The sequence below is a fragment of the Panthera pardus genome, unplaced genomic scaffold (assembly GCF_024362965.1).
Source record: "Panthera pardus isolate Hobbes unplaced genomic scaffold, ASM2436296v1 HiC_scaffold_21, whole genome shotgun sequence".
In the NCBI taxonomy this organism is placed as follows: Eukaryota; Metazoa; Chordata; class Mammalia; order Carnivora; family Felidae; genus Panthera; species Panthera pardus.
Genome location: NW_026526777.1, coordinates 9,385,747 through 9,406,909, shown reverse-complemented (window position 1 = coordinate 9,406,909; position 21,163 = coordinate 9,385,747). Strand labels below are relative to the sequence as shown.

Here is a 21,163-nt window from a genome sequence, read left to right as displayed (position 1 = left end):
TCCAACTGAAATGACCCTAATACTGACGTCCACCCCCACATACCCAGTATACCTCTGTGTAAATGTTCTCCAGAGAGCTGGGGTAATCCTCCCATCCTGGGCCATGAGGCTGCCTTATTCATCACAGGAGCCACAAACATCTCATCACCCAAGTCCATGTGAGTTTTAAAAGGTGGAGTGAGGACCACTTGCCTGACCAATGTGCCCAGACCACTGGGCAGCTCTCTGCCACCTGCCAGCATCTATGTGTCTGCCCTGATGTGTGAGGGCAGAATTCAACATCTCCCCACTTTTCAGTACTTGTTTGTGCTGCAGGCTGAGCTATCCACAGAGGAAGCAGTACCCAGGAGGCGGAAACCCAAATTATAAACAGTACCAGGTAAGAAATTCTCCACAATAGAAGCTCTCAGTTTTAATTCCCGATCCTTCCGCCGGGGCTGCAAAGGTAGTTTCGCCTAGAAAAAAACCCAGGTATTCGACTGCGTGAGAAAAATTCTGGTTGATCAACAGTCACCAAAATAAACATGTTCCCAAGATCTTTCGGTGCCCTGTCCATCTCATTAAGCCCCATTCCTAGGAAAGACTCCTTTTAAGGACTCACCTCTGGGTTCATAAAATTACATGTTTGGCCCTGCTTTCCTGAAGTCATGAGCTCTTACTGACAAAGCCCATCGATGAGCACTTACTATCCGCTTAAATGCTTTAGAATCAACTGGGCGAGGGAAGCCCTTCAGCTAACACTTAACAGCTGCACAAAACGCACCAAAGGCAACTGTTCTAAGGACTTTATAGATACTCCCTTATTTAATCTTCAAACCAGCCTTAGAAGGCCGGTGTTCTCATTACCTCCATGTACATAGCAGCAGATGGGCACAGGGTAGGCAGGTTACACAACTAGCCTAAGATCCAACAGCTAGGAAGCAGCTGAGACGGTCCTCAGGCTTCAAACTCAGGCAGGCTGGCCTCAGGATACACGCTCTTAACCGGAACACATACTGCCTTGCCTTGCCACACCAGAGGCGGAATCCTTTTCTGTTCCCAAGGGCCACAATGACCTTACCCACGCAGGTATAGCACCAACAAAAATCACAACAAACAAGAGCTGCCAGGAACACGATGCTCTCAGCAAGGCTCTGCAATTTAGTCCCTGCGGGCTCTGTAAAGCACAGGCTTCCTTAGAAGTTCATTTTTCTAGGGCGTCTGGGTGGCTCAGTCGTTTGAGTGTCCAACTTTGGGTCAGGTCATGATCTCACGGTTCAGGAGTTCGAGCCCTGCGTTGGGCTCTCTGCTGTAGGCGCACAGCCTGCTTTGAACCCTCTGTCCCCCCTCTCCTTGCCCTTCCCCTGCTCATACACGCTCTCTCAATAAATAAATAAAACATTAAAAAAAAAAAAGAGGTTAATTTTTCTGATAAATATTTTACTAGGAAGAGGGCAAGACAAATCACCTCTGATCCCCTACGATTCATTCTTTGGGAGAAAATGGTATTTAAGTACAAGCCAATGGAGGCCAGACTGATGCTGTGCGAAAAAGGTGAGCCCATACAGATGTTTTCGAGCAGAAGGGAGCAAGGTCTTTAAAACCTCACTACATGACGGGGCGCCTGGGTGGCTCAGGTGGCTGAGCGTCCAACTTCAGCTCAGGTCACGATCTTGTTTTCACGAGTTCGGGCCCCGCGTCGGGCTCTGTGCTGACAGCTCGAGCCCGGAGCCTGCTTCGGGTTCTGTGTCTCCCTCTCTCTCTGCCCCTGCTCCTCCCCTGCTCGTGCTCTGTCTCTCTCTCTCTCTCTTTCAAAAACAGAATGGAAACGTTAAGAAAAAAAAAGAGTTGTGAACTATGAAATTAATCCAAGTTTAAAAAAAAAAAACCTTCTTAATAAATAAAACCTTGCCACATGAAAACAGGTGCATGCACACTGGCGTGTTATGAGCTGGCAAACCCCTGATTCAGAATCAGTACAGAGAAAGGGTCATAAATTCCTACCCTCTTACCGGGTACCAAACTTACAGTGAGATCAGTGAGGGTTACAGGAATAGGAGTGTGTACGTGTTAAAGAGAATCCAGACTGGAGTGCACACCAGGGCTACAACCATGTAAGAAACACAGGTAAACATGACGAGGGAAATCTGGAAGGTAAACTGGTCAAAACTGAAAATTCCCGTAGTTCTTGGACATCCTTTTAAAGGAAAAAAGCGTGGGGGGGGGGGGGGGCGCCCATACTCCTCACATACAGCCAAGTGCTAGTTTTCTCCACAGCCTGCTTAACAGCTGCCTCCAAACAAAGGCCAAACAGCAGGCAAGACAGGACTGTGCTTGTAACTCAAGCGGCAACCAGGCCTCACAACCGGATTAAAATGATTCAGTACAAAACAATGACGGATTTCAGCCTCCTCTGGCTGATTCTGAGCCTGAATATGGAATTTGTGGATGTGTCTTTGCATCCCCCACAGGGTAAGTACAAAAGGCACCAACACACGCGCGCGCGCACACACACACACACACACACACACAGTCTCTTGAAAGTATCTAGGATTACTCTAGCTTTGATGACTGTTGCTTATGAAGCCCTCTTGGAAAGGTGGGAGCAAAGAGGAAGCGTGCTGGCCGCTCAATTCTTCCTGCCCCGTGCGTGCGAGATTGAATCTATTTCCTTCCCCTTTTACTTGCGGGTCAAGACCCAGCAAACCAAGCCCCTTGTCTTAGGAAAACGTCCAAACGACATCTTTGGACGAGGCAACCCCACACCCACCCACCTGCTGCAGTCTGGCTTACTGAGCGAGAATAATACTGCCCATCACAGAAATTATGACCCAGGACTCAAATTCCTCCTGAGGGACAGACACAAAAAGAAAGTTGACTTTCCCCCCGTTTAAAAAAAAAAAAATGAATAGGATAAAGGAGAGCACGGTATGCCAGTTGGATCCTCTGCTGAATCTTTCCAAATTGAAGGCCACACGTGGGTAAACATTCAATGAGGACTTAACAGCACAACACGGCTCTGTTGTACCAACTATATTTGGGTTAACCCTTCCTTTCCAGCAGTCCTTATCCACACTGTGGAAAACCAGAAGTCAAAGTATCGGGTTATCAAAAGTTTTGGGGTTTTGTTTTTAATTTCCTCTTTAGGTCTCCTCCGGCACCCATGCCTCACCAGGGAAAGGAAACCGAAAACATGTGCCAAGCACCCACTTCCCTTCCTTTTTGAAAGTCTCTTTTAGTGTCTTTGAAAACTCAGTATTTATTCTTCAAACCATTGAAGAAAGGGGTTCAAATCTCTGTTCGACTCAATTCCTTCAAGGTATCCCTTTCTAGATTTTGATGGATTCACCACCACCACCCCCCCCAAGGCTCCCAAAACTCCTCTGGACTCAAAAAATAGAAAACTACACAGACCATGTTACTCTACAAAGGACGGTAAGTTTACCACAGTGAAAGTCACCATAAATTGTCAGGGCTAATCTGCTACGGCAAGTAAGAGGAGTTAAAGAAAACATCCTTTGAAGACAATGATTTTCTCTTACTAATTTGTGGAACGAAAGCTACTATCAGTAAATACAGGCCAAACTTCTATTTTACAGCCACACAAATATGTCCAGTGGATCTGACAAGGGCACGAAATGCAATTCCATGGAGGAAGGGGAGCCTTTTCAAGAAATGGTGCTGGAACAAGGACATCCGCAGACTGACATATCAACCTTGACCTAAACTTCACACCTTGTATGAAAATTAACTCAAAATGGACCACGGGCTTATGTAAAGCAAAAATCTATAAAATTTATTAAGAGAAAAACATAGGAAGAAGTCTTCAGGATCTAGTGCTTAGCACAGTGTTCACAGGCTTGACACAAAAAGCATGATCCATATAAAGGGAAGTTGATAAACTGAATCTCATCAAAAATAAAATGTACTCTGTAGAAACATGCTCACTTAGAATGAAACAACAAGCTACAGATGGGGGAAAAAATAATTGTAACACACATGTCCAACAAGGGATTAGTATCTAGAATACATAAAGAATTCTCAAAACTCAACAGTAAGAAAACAATACAATCAGAACATGGGCAAAAGACATGAAGAGGCTTTTCACCCATGAAGGGGGTACACAGATGGCAAATAAACACATGAAAAGATGCTCGACATCATTAGCCATCAGGGAAATATAACTGAAAATCAGGACTACCTATCAGAATAGCTAAAAGAAAAAGAAAAAAAAAAAACGGCAACATCAAATACTGGTGACGATGGAGAGAAAATAGATCGATCAGTCATACACTGCTGGTAGAAATGTAAATAGTTGACCTACTCTAGAAAACAATTTGGCACTTTCTCTTTATTTTTTAATTATTTTACATTTTTAAAGTCATCTCTACACCCAACGTTGGGGTTGAACCAATGATCCCAAGATCAAGAGTCATCTGTTCTACCGAATGAGCCAGCTGGACACCCCCAACAATTTGGCACTTTCTTAAAAAACTATAAACATACAACTACCTGTAAGTTCCTGCAAATTGCACTCATGAGCATTTATCCCAAAGAAATGAAAACGTGCTCACCCTGGAACATGTACACAAACGTTCATAGAAGCTTTATTCGTAACAGCCAAAACAGGAAACCACTCAAATGTTCTTCAAGGGGTAAATGGCAAATTGTGGTACATCCATGCCATGGACCACTATTTAGCAATGAAAAGGGACAAACTACTACCTGTATGAATTTCCAGATAATTCTGCTAAGGAAAAACAAAGCAAACCCAAAACATTACATCCTGTATGATTCCATTTATAGAACATTCTAGAAATGACAATTGTGGAAATGAAGAACAGGTTAGTGGTTCGTAGGGATGGGGGGGTGGAATGGTAACACGCAGAGGGCAGGGGTGGCAAACAATGCATGGCATGAGGCAGCGACCTCAAAGTGATGAGAATGTTCTGTATCTTCTCTGTATCAGTATCCATATCCTGGCCCTATCCTGGCTGTGTTTTGCAAGACATTACCATTGGGGGAACTGAGTAAATGCAGGGCCTGAACCCACAGACCGCGAGATCATGACCTGAGCCGAATGGTGCGTGGGATCCCTCTGTATTACTTACTACAACTGTACGTGAATTGACAATGACCTCAAAAACAAAAAGATGACCATCCATCTTCTGCAATGTCTTTTTTTTAACACCAGAAATTCAAGCTCTCACCTTCCAAAATTCTTTCTTCCTCACAAACCCCAAATAATTAATTGGTGTGGAGCAATTGTATTCTCTGTGTGGGACAGACATGAGTTTGAGGGGGGTAGGGGGGAGAACAGACTGTTGTGGGTTGAACTGTGGCTCCAAAAAAGATACAACCATGTCTCCACCTTCAGAACCTGAGAATGTGACCTTATTTGGAATAAAGGTCTTTGCAGATGTAACTAAGGTTAAGGGGCTCAAGATAAGATCATCCTGGATCAGGATGGGCACTGAACCCAAGGACAAGTGTCTTTACAAGAAGCAGAAAAGGAGGGGCGCCTGGGTAGCTCAGTCGGCTAAGCGTTCAACTTCAGGTCATGATATCACAGCTCATGAGCTCGAGCCCCGCATGGGGCTCTCTGCTGAGCCCGTTTCCCTCTCTCTCTGCCCACCCCCCTCATGCTCTCTCTCTCTCAAAATAAATAGACATTTAAAGAAAGGAAGGAAGGAAGGAAGGAAGGAAGGAAGGAAGGAAGGAAGGAAGGGAAAGAAAGAAAGAAAGAAAGAAAGAAAGAAAGAAAGAAAGAAAGAGAGAGAGAGAGAGAGAGAGAAAGAAAGAAAGAAAGAAAGAAAGAAAGAAAGAAAGAAAGAGAAAAGGGAGAAAACAGAGACACACGACGCGGGGAGTGCGATGTGAAGACAGGGGTAGAAATTGGAGGGAGGTATCTATAAGCCAATGAGGTCCACCAGCAGCCAGGAGGAAAGCAGAGAACAGATCTGCCTTCAGACCCTCCAGAAGAAAGCAATACTGCCAAACCCCTAGATCTGGGGCTTGTGGCCCCCAGGACTGTACGAGAGGAAGTTATGCCACCAAGTCTGTGGTTCTTTGTTACTGCAGCCCAAGGAAACTAATGCACCTGTCATTGTTTGGTGGGCTCAACTTCTCACTCTTTTTTCAAAGTACGTACCTATCAGTAATTATTTTATTTCGTGTTTTGTTTTGTCTTGTTTCAATAATTAAGTAATCTCTAGACCCAACATGGGGCTCTAACTCACAACCTCAAGATCAAGAGTCGCATGCTCTTACCAACTGAGCCGGCCAGGTGCTCCTTCTCTCTCCTTTAAAAAAAAAAAAAAAAAAAATTTAACATTTATTTATTTTTGAGAGAGAGAGAGAGAGAGAGAGAGAGAGAGAGAATGAACACAAGCAGGGGAGGTGCAGAGAGAGAGGGAATCCAAAACAGGCTCCAGGCTCTGAGCTGTCAGCACAGAGCCTGATGCAGGGCCTGAACCCACAGACCGCGAGATCATGACCTAAGCCGAAGTTGGACGCTTAACCAACTGAGCCACCCAGGCGCCCCTCTCCTTTTTTAATCACAGAGGATCTGAGCACCTTCTTCAACTTTTTTTTTTTTAATATTTTAACATTATTTATTTATTTTGAGAGACACAGAGACAGTGTGAGTAGGGGAGGGACAGAGAGAGACGGAGAATCCCAAGCAGGCTCTGCATTATCAGCGCAGAGCCACATGTGGGACTCGAACTCACGCAACCATGAGATCATGACCTGAGCTGAAACCGAGAGTCAGACGCTAACTGACTGAGCCACTCAGGAGCCCCTCTCAGCTCCTATTTTTATATATTCCTAGACACAATTTTTTTCTTCTTCCAGAGGATATATGCCATAAGGACGTTCCATTTCACTTTATACTCTTTTCCTACAGAATTTTTCCTGGCGTCTGCTCTAACAGTAAACTATTGCTAGCTGGCATTTTCAGGTGTCTACTTCATCAAATAGCCTGGTTAATGATTACCCCGCATGCTGAGGCTCCTGGGTGTTTCGGTCGGTTGAGCGCCCAACTCTTGATTTCAGCTCAGGTCACGATCTCACAGTTGTGGGGTCTGGGATCGAGTCCCGTGTCACTTAAGATTCCTTCTCTCCATCTCCTTCTGCCCCCCGCCCCCAAGACACACTCTCTCTCCAAAAAAAAAAAAAAAATTAAAAAACAAGAAAGAAAGAACAAAAAAGTAAAATTGTACAGCACTGGACTTAATCTGCAGTTTACCTGGTGACTAAGAAGTTGCTTCTAGGCCCAGCCATGTGCTTTAGGGTCTTTAAAATGAAAACAATTAGGGGCGCCTGGGTGGCTCAGTCCGTTAAGCGTCTGACTTCAGCTCAGGTCGTGATCTCGTGGTTCGCGAGTTTGAGCCCCGCGTCAGGCTCTGTGCTGGCAGCTCGGAGCCTGGACCCTGTTTCCGATTCTGTGTTTCCTCCTCTCTCTGCCCCTCCCCTGTTCATGCTCTGTCTCTCTCTCCTTCAAAAATAAATAAAAAAACATTTAAAATGAATGAATGAATAAATAAATAAAACCTGAACTGAAATTCTGGCTTTTTTTTTTTTTTTTTTTTTGGAAACATTTATTCAGTTTTGAAAGACACAGTGTGAGTGGGGCAGGGGCAGAGAGAGAGAGGGAGACACGGAATCCGAAGCAGGCTCCAGGCTCTGAACTATCGGCACAGAGCCCGACACAGGGCTCAAACTCATGGACCACAAGATCATGACCTGAGCCGAAGTCGGACGGCTTAACCACCTGGTGCCCCTTTTCTGTCTTTTTTTTGTTTTTAAAGTTCTCCCCCCTGGTTTTTCCACTTACTTTTCTTTTCAAGGTGGTCAGGTTTTTTCCTTCTTTTTGGGTTTTCAGAGATAGTATCTCCATCACGGTACAAAATTTAAAAGGCATAAAATAGCACAGAGCACAAAGTTGGCCTCCTTTCTACCCCGTGTCCCAACTGCCGAATTCCTACCTCTTGGCAGCCACTGTTTTTCCCTTTTGTGCACATCCTTTCAGAGGTGGTCCCTGAATCTAAAATCCTGAACGTGGGGGCGTCTGGGTGGCTCAGTCAGTGAAGCGTCCAGCTCTCGGCTTCGGCTCAGGTCATGACCTCGTGGTTCGTGAGTTCAAGCCCCGCACTGGGCTCTGTGCTGAGAGCAGGAAGCCTCCTGCTTGGGATTCACCCTTTCCCTCTCTCTCTGCCCCTCCTCTGCTTGCTCGTTCTCTCTCTCTCTTTCCAAATAAATTTTTAAAAACTTTTAAAAATGTTTTAATAAAATCCTGCGGGTGTATGAACTGTTCAAACCCTAACACAATGCCGTCTGCCCCTTCATTCACTTGTGCATTTAAGAACACCTCCTTTTTGGGCACCTTTTGGGATGAGCACTGGGTGATGTATGGAAACCAATCTGACAATAAATTTCATATATTTAAAAAAAAAAAAATAAGAACACCTCCTTTTTAAGAGCCTCACAGTATTCATACAGCAGCTGGTATTCCACTGATGGACATTTAAATGGTGCTTAGCTTTTTCTAAAACAAGCTTTATGTGTGGGCATTGGTATGTATCAGTAGGATAAATTTCCAGTAGTGCATTTGCGAGGGCAAAGAATCTGCATTTTCTGAATTTCCATACATAAGCCCAGATAGCCCCCCCGCCCACTCCCCCACCATCAATGATTTACATGTATCTATTTCCTCATATTTTTTTAATGTTTATTCATTTTTTAGAGAGACAGAGAGACAGAGGCAAGTGGGGGAGGGGCAGGGAGAAGGGGAGACCCAGAATCCCAAGCACGCCCCACACTGCCCGTGTGGAGCCCGACGTGGGGCTCGAACCCACGAACCCACAGATCATGACGTGAGCCACCCGGGTGCCCCGATGTTTCCTGAAGAAAAATTTTGTTTGTGTAGACTGATAAATTTTTGTCTTTATCATGTTGTAGCTAGAAAGGACTTCCTCACACAAAAATTTATAATAAAATTCCGCCGCGATTTCTCCTCCTCAGTGACCCTCACACCCTTTCTTTGCCTCCAACGGCCGAGATCCCTCCTGGACCAAAGCAGGGCCACAGGGGGCCACGGGGGCGCCAGGCCAGCAGACTCTGCACCAGAAGCCTCCTGCCAGACACCCAGGGACACGGATGACAAGCAACTGAAAAGGAAATGAGGTCTAGCGCCGTGGGTTGTAAGGAACTTCCTGCGCGCATACAAACAGCTACAGAAAAGTCTGTGACAGTGTCCTCTGGAATTCCTCCGGAAGGGGACACTGGCTGCAGGCCCACAGCTGCATACACGGTGAGGGACCCGGCCTGTGGCACCCCTTTTACAGCAGGAATCAGAAGCAAGTTTGGAGCTCGTCGCAGACGAAGGCCATTTGGTAAGTATCTCTCTTTAAAACCCACGGTGTGTTTTCCCCACCTCATGCAGGATATTCTGTTAAGAGTATCAAATCCTGGGGTGCCTGAAGGGCTCAGTAGGTTGAGCGACCAACTTCACTCAGGTCATGATCTCCCTCCCGGTCTATGAGTTCAAGCCCTGAGTCAGGCTCTGTGCTGACAGCTCAGAGCCTGGAGCCTGCTTGGGATTCTGTGTCTCCCTCCCTCTCTCTCTCTGCCCCTCCCCTGCTCATGCTCTAACTCTGTCTCAAAAATAAATAAAAACATTAAAATAAAAAAAAAGTAACCTAAGGAATGGGAGAAAATATTGGCAAATCTCCTCTGATAAGGGATTGGTACCCAGAATATATAAAAGAACTCCTACAACTCAACATCAACAAACCAATTTAAAAATTGACAAAAGACTTGAACACCTGTTTTGCCCAAGAAGATATACAAACAGCCAATGAGTACATGAAAAAGACGTTCGACATCACTAATCATTAGGGAAACGCAAATCAAAACCACAATGAGATCCCTCCTCACACCCACGTAGGATGGTTATTATCAGAAGAAAAAAGCCCAGAAAATAATAAGGGTCAGTGAGGGTGTGGAGAAACCGGAAGCCTGTGCACCAATGGAGGAAACGTAAAATGGTACGGCCATTGCGGAAAACAGTATGGCGGCTTTGCAAAGCATTGAACTGAGCCAACAATTCCACTTGAAGGTATACACCCAAAAGAAGCGAAGCAGGAACAGATACTTGTATACTTGTGTTCACAGCAGCGTGTGTCCCAAGAGCCAAAAGATGGAAGCAACCCAAGTGTCTACTAACTGATGAATACGTAACCAAAATGTGGTATAGACATACAAAGGAACATCTATTCACCCTTCAAAAAGAACGAAGTTTGGAGCTCCTGGGTGGCCCAGTCGGTTAAGCATCCGACTTCAGCTCAGGTCATGATCTCACAGTTTGTGGGCTTAAATAAACCCCACGTCGGGCTCTGTGCTGACAGCTCAGAGCCTGGAGCCTGCTTCAGATTCTGTGTCTCCCTCTCTCTCTGCCCCTCCCCTACTCACACTGTCTGTCTGTCTGTCTCTCTCTCTCTCTCAACAATAAACATTTTTTAAAAAGGTTCCAATGGTAACTTTGTTATGCATATTTACCACAATTAAAAATTATTTGTATTAATACTCTCTTCTCTGCCACTAAATCTAGGACAAGGATCTCACCTCGTTACTCTTTGCACACCTATCCCAGTACCAATCATTCAATAAAAGTATTCTGAACCCAACTCACACTTTTCAGGCAGAGTCTCGAAAACCAAGATGTTCTCCAGGTTCAGGTTCAGATTCAGATTCAGAGGATGGAGACATAGCACCTAACCCCACAACAGGGGCGGGAGGTAGGGGAGGAGGGAAAGCCCTGATCATATAAGCTTTTGGTCAGTTACAGAAATCAATTCCCTCATTAACAAACAATTTTAAAAAATCAACAGCCTGTATTACTAGTTACCAACTTCAAACCACGCTCTGAAGAGGTGCTTACTTCCTAGTATATGAAAAGTACAAGAACATACTTTAATCTCCCAGAATTAACTTCCTTTTCCAGGGAGACTTAAAAGATTGCTCCCTGCAGGTGCCTTCTGTTCCCAGACCTTCTTTTCTTCCTCTCCCCGCTGCCCACATTGGCCAGCCACTCATTTTCCCAGCCACACACCAAATAAGCGTTGAAGAAACAGGTTAGTGAAGGAGAGCTGGATCTTTCTGCTGAGTACGTGGAGGCAGTAAGCTTGGTCGCACCTTTACAGAACCACGACTTCCGTCCCTACTGAGGGCAGCAAAGTCTGATTGTGGGTATTCTGTAATTAGCTATTACGGCCGTGATTATGCTAGTTAACCATGCCCTTTCCTTCTCCCAGTGTTCTCATGGGGTCCTTGGCTACCATCAGAAGCATGCTCATCAGATCAACTTCTACTATGTTCTCACGGTAGGCACTGAAGAGATTCCTGCAGAAATGGCATAGAGAGCCAGTGGCTCCCTTTTTTCTGTGGGAGAGGTTTAAAACGGCAATAGACTACAGGCCTATCTTTTTATATGAGAAACATAAAGAACATATAAATGAGGCTGAGAAAGAACACCAAGCCCCCACCCCCACAAAACAGGAGAAAATGTAAACAGCAGTTCTAGTGTTTATGCCTGTGGGGCCGGGGTGGGGTGGGGGGTCTTCCTGTGCATGGCCACCCCCAACAGCCGGCTGCATCTGCGACGCAGCTGTCCTGGGAAGCCACTCGCAGTGCTACCAACAGTGAGCACGAAGAGACCTGCCCACCAGGCATGAGTATGAAAAACGTTCATCCTTCTAACCGATAATTCAACTTTTAGGAGTCTATCCTAAGGGAATAAATTAAAGCTGAACAAAATGTCCATCATCGCAAAACCCTTGATGTCAACAATGAGAGGGGTGGGATTTGTGAGATAAATATTAGTACAGTGGGTTAAGCACCTGCCTCTTGGTTTCGGCTCAAGTCATGATCTCGCAGTTCATGGGTTCGAGCCCCACATCGGGCTCTGCACTGACAGCTACAGAGCCTGCTTGAGATCCTCTGTCTCCCTCTCTCTCTCTGCCCTTCCCCCGCTATCTCTCTCTCTCAAAAATAAATAAATAAACATTTAAAAAATAAAATAAAATAGGGGGGGCCTGGGTGGCTCAGTCGGTTAAGCGTCCAACTTCGGCTCAGGTCATTATGTTGCGGTTTGTGAGTTCGAGCCCCGCATCGGGCTCTGCTGACAGCTCAGAGCCTGGAGCCTGCTTTGGATTCTGTGTCTCCCTCTCTCTTTGCCCCTCCCCCTCTCACACTCTGTCTCTCAAAAAATGTTAAATAAACATTTTTAAAAATTAAAAAAATAAAAAATAAAATAAATCTTGGCACACATAAAATGCTACCTAGTCCAATTTACACAGAATATTCATTAATATGTTAGGGAAAATGCTTTAAAAAATTATGACATAAAACTATTTTTTTTCTCAGTCTTGTCCAAAAACCAAATAAGTTTCATGGCTGTCTACACATTAAAGTTCAAAAAGAAACAGAACAGTTTCAACAAAGGATAGGTCTTTTTTCTTCTTTATACTATTCTAATTATTTTTTTTTTTATAAAGTGTATTTATTTTGAGGGAGACAGAGACAGCACAAGTGGGGGAGGGGCAGAGAGAGAAAGGAAGAGAGAGAATCCCAAGCAGGCTCCGTGCTGTCAGCACAGAACTCAACGCAGGTTCGACCCCACTGTGAGATCACGACCTGAGCTGAAACCAAGAGTCAGACGCTTTTAACCAAATGAGCCACCCGGGCGCCCCTATTCTAATTATTTTTTATACACCAAATGGCACGGCTCAAGCCGAAAGAGGTCCAACCCAAAACCCCATACACGAGATGCTGATACTCAAACAAATAATAAAATGACACTTGTGCCTGAAATGTCATCTAAAAAAAAAAAAAAAAATCAGACTGTTTACATCCTTAAACCGGACTTCTGAGAGGAAAAGCTGTGGTCTCAGGTGAGGTTTCCCCTCTATTATCATTAGGATACATAGTGCTTGGGTGGAGATGGGAAAAATTCTGTGGTTTCCTACTCTCATTTGGCACCCCGAGTCTGACCTCTACGGATGCCAAAGAATACAAAAACAGGTGGATCCAGGACCAGGATATGAGAGGCCACTTACCTGGCTACTGGAAAAATCGAGGCAGGAAATGCTAAAACACAAAGGCCTTTGGAGTGCCTGGGAGGCTCAGTCGGTTAGTGTCTGACTCTAGGTTTCATGGTTCATGAGTTCAAGTCCCACATTGGGCTCTACGCGGATAGTGTAAAGCCTGCTTGGGATCTCTCTCTCTCTCTCTCTCTCTCTCTCTCTCTCCCCCTCCCATGCTCGCTCTCTCCCTCTCTCAAAATAAATAAAACGAAAACAATTTAAAAAATAATGACTTTTTTTTCATTTTTTTTAATGTTTATTTATTTTTTAGAGAGAGAGACACACACAGCATGAGTGGGAGAGGGGCAGAGAGAGAAGGAAACACAGAATCCGAAGCAGGCTCCAGGCTTCGAGCTGTCAGCACACAGCCCAGTGTGGGGATCGAACCCGCGAACCATAAGATCATGGCCTGAGCTGAAGTTGGACACTTAACCAACTGAGCCACCCAAGCGTCCCAATACATGACTTTTTAGAACACAAGCAACGAACGTTGAGTGTCATATTTAACAAATGTGTAATGTAACTGACATATATCACATATACTTTCTATAGACATTTTGGAGAAACAAAACCTTTACCACAAACCAAAGCAGTCTGTAATCCAGCAGCCAGGAAGACTAGATGACCTCACGTCTCCACGACTAATATTCTGCATTTCTAGAACACCCTGTTCCAGGTTATTCAGGTTCAGCCATATCAAGGTCAATTCCAAAACTAATTTCAAGCATGCTTTTTTAGCATCTGGTTCCAGGGACGACTCCCCTTTAACTCATGGAAGGCCCTGGCTTGAAAAGAAGGTTTCTTTCTTTACAAAATACCCTACGAGCAGTCCCTCACTGACAGACACACTGTCCTCGGAAAGTTCCCTGGCTGTGCAAAAGCAGGAACACGTTTTTCCGTGCAAATGAATAACAATTAGGATCCCAGGATGGCTTCTTTAAGTTTTTTAAGTTTTATTTTATTTTGAGAGACACAGAGACCGTGCGAGTGCGGGAAGGGCAGAGAGAGAATCCCAAGCAGGCTCCCAGCCATCAGTGCAGAGCCCAGTGTGGAGCTCGAACTCACGAACAGGGAGACCATGACCTGAGCCGAAACCAGGAGTCGGACGCTTCACCGACTGAGCCACCCAGGTGTCCCCCCCACAACATAGCTTCTGATGTCAATTTGACCCATGATGCTGACAAAATACAGATAATGTGTCTACAAAATAGAGAAAACAGTGCCACTGCAATTCTAAAACGAGCAAAAAAAGAAAACCAGTACAAGGGGGTACATGCTGGAACTTGAGGGTACAGGAAGACTGAGGTTTCTGAAGCTTGCTTCTTCATGCCACTCACCAAAACTGGCCAACGTGGCTTGTTCAACACACAACCGGCACACCTCCTCCATGCCTCTCCCCCCCCCCCCCCAGCTGTCTGCGTGTCCCCAGAGGTGAGCCCTCCAGCACATCGCACCTCTCAGGGTCTTAGGGTCAGTGTGCAAAGCAGACCTCTGCACACCCAGTGCCAGGCACAGGAAAAGGCAGTGCCCCCTGATGGACACCCCTGGAGCCGTGCATTTTCCTATGCTGGAGCCCAGAGGCTCGCATAGAATTCCATGTTTCCTACGTTCCAGATGGGACTGGGGCAGCTGAGAACCAGACAGTAAGAACCATCTCTCAAAGTAGCCAAATGCCTAACAAGGTCCCTAATTTAATTTTTTTAATGTTTGTTTATTTTTGAGAGACACAGACAGAGGACAAGCAGGGAGGTGCAGAGGGAGAGGCAGATACTGAATCTGAATCAGGCTCCAGGCTCCGAGCTGTCAGCACAGAGCCCGACGACCTGATCATGATGCTGAACCACTTGAGCCACCCAGGTGTCCCACAAGGTCCCTAATTTAAATAAAGCTCCGTTTATTGCTGCCTGTGGAGACTGCTCAATTACGGTTATGTTTATTTTTACACACAGATCTAACAAGCTTCTCTTCCAGATTTCAAATGAAAGAGGCAGTAACAATTGTTAGTGCCTCTGGATGACACTATTTTATTCTCAATTAAAGTTTCAGTATCTGGTCGAGGCCACTCAGCAACATTAAGACCTGTGACCTGTGAGACCCCACCTGGGTGGCGCCTATCAGTGGAGGCAAAGTCCCAGCCAACAGCCAGCAACCACGTGACTGAACTATTAAGGCAGTAAAAAAAAAAAAAAAAAAAAAAAAAGCTGACCTAAGTCTCAGACTGTAGCTGTTCCATTCACAAACTGCTCCTCACGGACACAAAGGGTCCCTGGAATCCTTTTCAATCATCTGTCTCTAAAACGAGGCCTTCCAGGGGGTCAAGATATAAAGGAGGCTTATCTGAAACATGTGGCTTGAGGTCCAGGGGGATGGGGGGGGGGGGGAGGGGAGTGGTTTACTCTGGGGACCTCATGGTCAGAAGACAGCCCCGGGGACATTTTCTGATATGGACACTACCTTAGCAAGGGCAAGTTCACTCTTCCCGAGATGTAGCAGGACATTCCAGAGCAGGTCAAGGGCTTAGCTTCGTGGTATTTCTTCTCTGACACCACTCAGGAGGAAGCAGAGATGGAGAGAAAGAGACTGCAGGAAAGAGACTGCACAGGGCAGGGGACTCTAATGTCTCATCCAGGTATTACTTTACTAAAGGATGTCTGTCAAGGCTGACGGAATAAGTAGGACTTTCCTTCCAATCAGCAACGACCTTCAAGGGGCAGTCATTAGAGAATAAAAAGTGATGAGGGCCTCAACCCAGCTCCTTCTGTTCCCCAAGGGCCACCCGGTAATTATCGGTTTACCGAAAACGTAACACAACTTACTGACATTATAAAAGCGGGATCATAAATTAGTATTACGCCCCCGGAGGCAGGATAGCATGATGAAGAGAAATTAGGCTCGAGTTACACACATGTGCGTTTGCATCCAGATGTGGCTAGGCGACCTTGAGCCAAGGAGTTAACCTCCTTTGGTCTAAGTTTCTTCATAAGATGGCCAGGTAGGGCACACCTAGCTTACAGGTACATAGGAAATGGTCAATAAACCATAGCTCATCCGCTTTTACTGCCTGTTGTTGACACAAATTCTATTTGGGAATTTCACTTTCACTTTTAATCCAGGTGATCCAGTCAACGGGGTGCTGTTTAGGTCTGAAGTGCAGGGGAGGGCTCAGAGATGGGACCCGGAGGAGAGACGACTAACTGACTGAGAGCCGGGACACATGTACCATGGATGGCAACAAGAGACCACGGCAGAGGGCAGTTGAGTGTAACCAATCCAAGGATGGGGGCCGCGAGTCTCCAACACAGGAGGAGAGTGACAGCTAAGGGCCTCTCCCTAGACATCCGGCAAATTCCAGGACAGCCGCGGGCACCTGGATGCCTCAGTCAGTTGGGCGTCTTGACTTTGGCTCAGGTCATGATCTCGCAGTTCACGAGTTCGAGCCCCGTGTCGGGCTCTGTGCTGACAGCTCAGGGCCTGGAGCCTGCTTCAGGTTCCGGGTCTCCCCCCCTCTCTGCCCCTCCCACACTCATGCTCTGTCTCTGTCTCTCTTTGTCTCTCTCTCTCTAAAAAAAAAAAAAAGGGGCGCCTGGGTGGCGCAGTCGGTTAAGCGTCCGACTTCAGCCAGGTCACGATCTTGCGGTCCGTGAGTCCGTGAGTTCGAGCCCCGCGTCAGGCTCTGGGCTGATGGCTCGGAGCCTGGAGCCTGTTTCCGATTCTGTGTCTCCCTCTCTCTCTGCCCCTCCCCCGCTCATGCTGTGTCTCTCTCTGTCCCAAAAATAAAAATAAAAAAAAAAAAAAAAAAAAAAAAAAAGTCGTAGCAACAGAAATAATCCCGGCAGAACTTAACCAGCAGATGCTGACCTGGAGAATTTGATTCATGGCTTACCCGACCCTTTCAACACTCACTGTGCTAACCAAACAGTCCCAGAAGGCCTCAGACAGATGGGTATAGAAAACAACACCAGGCACCTGCGTGGCTCGGTCAGTGAAGCATCCGACTTCAGCTCAGGCCATAATCTCGAGGTTCATGGGTTCGAGCCCTGCGTCGGGCTTTGCACTGACAGCACAGAGCCTGCTTCGGATTCTCTCTCTCTCTCTGGCCCTCCCCCACTCACACATACACTCTCACTCTCTCTCTCTCTCAAAAATAAATACACATTAAAAAAATAAGCAGGGGCGCCTAGGTGGTTCGGTCGGTGAAGCATCCGACTTCAGCTCAGGTCATGAGCTCACGGTTCGTGAGTTTGAGCCGCGTGTCAGGCTCTGTGCTGACAGCTCGGAGCCTGGAGCCAGCTTCAGATTCTGGGTCTCCCTTTCTTTCTGCCCCTCCCCTGCTCACACTCTGTCTCTCTCTTTTTTCTCAAAATAAACATTAAAAAAATTTTTTTAATAAAGCAGGCCTTTTAATTGACTAATTAAAATAAAACAACACCAGGTCCCACAGTAACCTTTGTTGCTTTGAACACAGATGGAATGCCTAGGTCACCCTTACCTCATTGGTCACTCATCTGTTCTTACAGAAGGGTCCCTGGCTTGGCCTCTGTGAACAACTTCTCTGCGAAGGGGAGGGGAGAGAGGGGAGGGAAGGGGGAGAGAAGGGGAGGGAAGGGAGGGAGAGGGGAGGGGAGGGGAGAGGAGGGAAGGAAGGGGAGGGAGGGAAGGGAAGAGAAGGGAATGGAAGGGAGGGAAGGAGAGAGAAGGGGAAGGAAGGGGAGGGAAGAGGAGGGAAAGGGAGAGGAGGGAAGGGAAGGGGAGGGGAGGGGGACAGAAGGGGAGGGAAGGGGAGAGAAGGGGAGGGAGGGAGAGGGGAGGGGAGGGGAGAGGGGGGAAGGGAACGGAAGGGAGGGAAGGGGAGAGAAGGGAAGGAAGGGGAGGGAAGAGGAGGGAAAGGGAGAGGAGGGAAGGGAAGGGGAAGGGAGGGGGACAGAAGGGGAGGGAAGGGGGACAGAAGGGGAGGGAGGGAGAGGGGAGGGGAGGGGAGAGAAGGGGAGGGAGGGAGAGGGGAGGGGAGGGGAGAGGAGGGAAGGAAGGGGAGGGAAGAGGAGGGAAAGGGAGAGGAGAGAAGGGGAGGGGAGGGGAGGGGAGGGAAGGGGAGAGGGGGGAAGGGAACGGAAGGGAGGGAAGGGGAGAGAAGGGGAAGGAAGGGGAGGGAAGAGGAGGGAAAGGGAGAGGAGGGAAGGGGAGGGGAGGGGGACAGAAGGGGAGGGAAGGGGGACAGAAGGGGAGGGAGGGGGAGGGGAGGGGAGAGAAGGGGAGGGAGGGAGAGGGGAGGGGAGGGGAGAGGAGGGAAGGAAGGGGAGGGAAGAGGAGGGAAAGGGAGAGGAGAGAAGGGAAGGGGAGGGGAGGGGAGGGGAGGGAAGGGAAGGGAAGGGGAGAGAAGGGAAGGGAAGGGGAGAGAAGGGGAGGGAAGAGGAGGGAAAGGGAGAGGAGGGGAGGGGAGGGGAGGGGAGGGGAGGGGAGAGGAGGGGAGAGGAGGGAAGGGAAGGAGAGGGGAGGGAAGGGAGGGGAAAGAAGGGGAAAGAAGGGGAGAGAAGGGGAGAAGGGGAGGGGAGGAACATTCCTACAGCACAGGTGCAAAGTCTCTGTCCGGAAAGCTCCCTCCTGCATACAGGTGGTCCTCTCCTGGGCTGAGGGCCGAGCACCAGGCAGGGAGTCAGCACGGGAACTGCTGACTCAGCAGGTCCTGTGACATGTCCAGACACTTCCGCTGCAAAGCCTCATATCACCTTCTCAGACTTGGCCAGTCTCCCCGGGGACAAGTCCCCAGACCTATCAGAGCAGCTGGCTGCTGGTCTGTTCATCCGTCCACAAAATCGAGCTAATGTAGGCAAGGCTGCCGCCCAAGGGGGCAGACAGGGAACCACAGTCACTTGCCGCGTGACACCCAAGGCAGTAACAGACTGCAGGGAGAACTGGACGGACCCACATGCAAATCCTTGCCTCCACCCCTTCTGGCTGAGCAACCTTGAGCAGGTTACTTAACCTCTCTGAGCCTGCATTCCATCCCCTGAAACAAAAGGCCAGATGCCTAACACCTCGGGGCACAAGCAAATGGGCACGTGTTGATATGTATGTGCATCTTGCAAAGTGGCTCAACATTCCATAAATGCTGGTGGTGCCTCACACACAAACCCGGATAGATCTATCCCAACTCGAGAGTTTTTGTAACCATCTGGAAGAACCAACCGCTTTTCTCCAGTCCTCCTACCACGCTCACCTCCCTCGCTTCCTCAGAGTGCCAATTCTAGACGCCAAGACCCTCGGAGTTCCTCTGGACCACCCTGTCAATCCCTCCAGCCGAGGCAGAGGGCCGAGGCAGAGGGAAAGCGCTCCCGGGAGACAGGGCTGGCCTGGTGGTGGCCCCTAACCCTTTAATGCCAAGGCCAACAGGGACTGCCTAAGGCAGAAGCTAAGAGGTGGACCGGAGAAAGGAAGCTGGGGGCGGGTGGGGGGGGGGGACCAGAATGACAGTCAGATGACGGCCAGGGCGGCAGGTGAGGGACACGTGGTGCCACAGCAGGGCATCATTCAAACACCTCGGCTGGGCACACGGGCCTGTCGCGCTGTCCCTGCCTCCCACCCCTGCTACCAACCGGCTGGGACCACGCGCTACTCTTCCCAGCCCTCCGGTTCCGCCCGGAACGTCCCCACCGCCTCCCCAACCTGGCTACCTCCTGGCTCATCACTCTGACCCCCAGTTCAGGCATCACCGCAGTCACCTGCCTGCCTTCTCCAGCTACTCACCCCTGCAATTCTGTCTCCGGCCGGGCGTTCCCGACGTGCACTGCAGTACGAGTCCCAGCCACCGCTCCTATCCTTTATCTGTCCTCCCCTGTGGCCTTCCTCGTCTCAGTGCACCAAGTTCTAAGGATGTAACGGGCACTCTGGGTTTGCCAGATCAATTAGTGACACGGGTGGTACCTCGGACCATAGTTTGCCTACTGTTCCGAAGGAGCCTCATTAGCTCATCAGCTTCGTAGCCAGGGGGCTCCGAGAGAACAGGGGTCAAGTGTCAAGTGTGCTTAAGAAAGACACTGTCATTCCCGACCTTGGTTCTATGGTGTATTCAAGGACGGGAGACAAACAAGACCACCGACTTCCCATGACTGTGGTTGACCTCGGGATCCCTGAGAGAGCAGGTGTGACAGAGAGGTCTGGTAACCGCTAGCGCTCTCTGAGTCCAAATGCTTTCCCAAGCCCCAAAAATGTCCCGTATGACTGGCTTCTGAGTCTCGTCTGCGTCAACACAGGACCAAATGTTAAAAAGAAAGCCCCAGAGCCTCTGAGGGCTGTATTCAGTATACATACATCCTTAATTCTCAGGCTCCGAATACTGGTCCCCGCTGACACCTGTGGCTGCTGAAGGAGTGACATTTGACTCCGGGAGTGGTTTCCGATTGATTTATGTATTAAAGCCTTCCGGCTCCCGCCAGAGGAGGCCAAAGCTGGAGTTTGGAAGGTTAACGGTTAAGTCGCCAGCAGGCCGACTGAAGACAAGCAAGCTGATACATGTCACAACTCCTCGTTTGCTCACTGAAGTCATTCCAAGTCTCCTTCCCTAAGAGACACCCCCTCTGGCCAGCTGCAAGGTAAATAAATACACACAAGAATGTCAACTAAGAAATTAACGCTAAGACTTGTGGGTGGAGTGGTTGAAAAGAAGAAGATTTGTTTCCAAGTCTTTAAATCAGCTCATTACAAGTTATTTAAGGGGGGGGGGGGGGGATACATAAAAACAACCAACAAAACTCACCTGATACCTAAACTGTCCAGTATTAGGGATACAACAGGCACTTAATATTCGCTGAATAGCTGAATGCATTAAACATAAGGTGCCTACTACGTCAGTGGACCCCAATCAGCTTAGGAGAAACCAGGTTTCAAACAGGAGATTGAGAAGTGGCTTTGTCACCTGCTAGCTGTGTGAGCATGCCTTAAAACGCTTCATTTTGAAGCCTTGGTTTTATCACCTACTGTAAGTGGAAATGGCTACACATGTTAGAGAATATGTAACACACTGTTTGGAACATGTCACATATTGT

General features: G+C 47.8%; 1 protein-coding gene across 2 annotated transcripts in view; it reads right to left on the bottom strand.

Moving 5' to 3' along the window:
* UCK2 (uridine-cytidine kinase 2) overlaps nt 1–21,163 on the bottom strand; it is a 78,298-nt gene that overhangs the window by 28,254 nt on the left and 28,881 nt on the right. Inside the window, exon 1 of one of the 2 annotated variants that reach the window (XM_019465706.2) lies at nt 20,430–20,661. The exons of the other annotated variant lie outside the window; for it this stretch is intronic. Coding sequence (XP_019321251.1) covers nt 20,430–20,495 — 66 coding nt within the window. The 5' untranslated portion in view covers nt 20,496–20,661. Of the gene's footprint in view, nt 1–20,429; nt 20,662–21,163 lie in introns of those variants that run through there. 2 annotated transcript variants of the gene reach the window in all.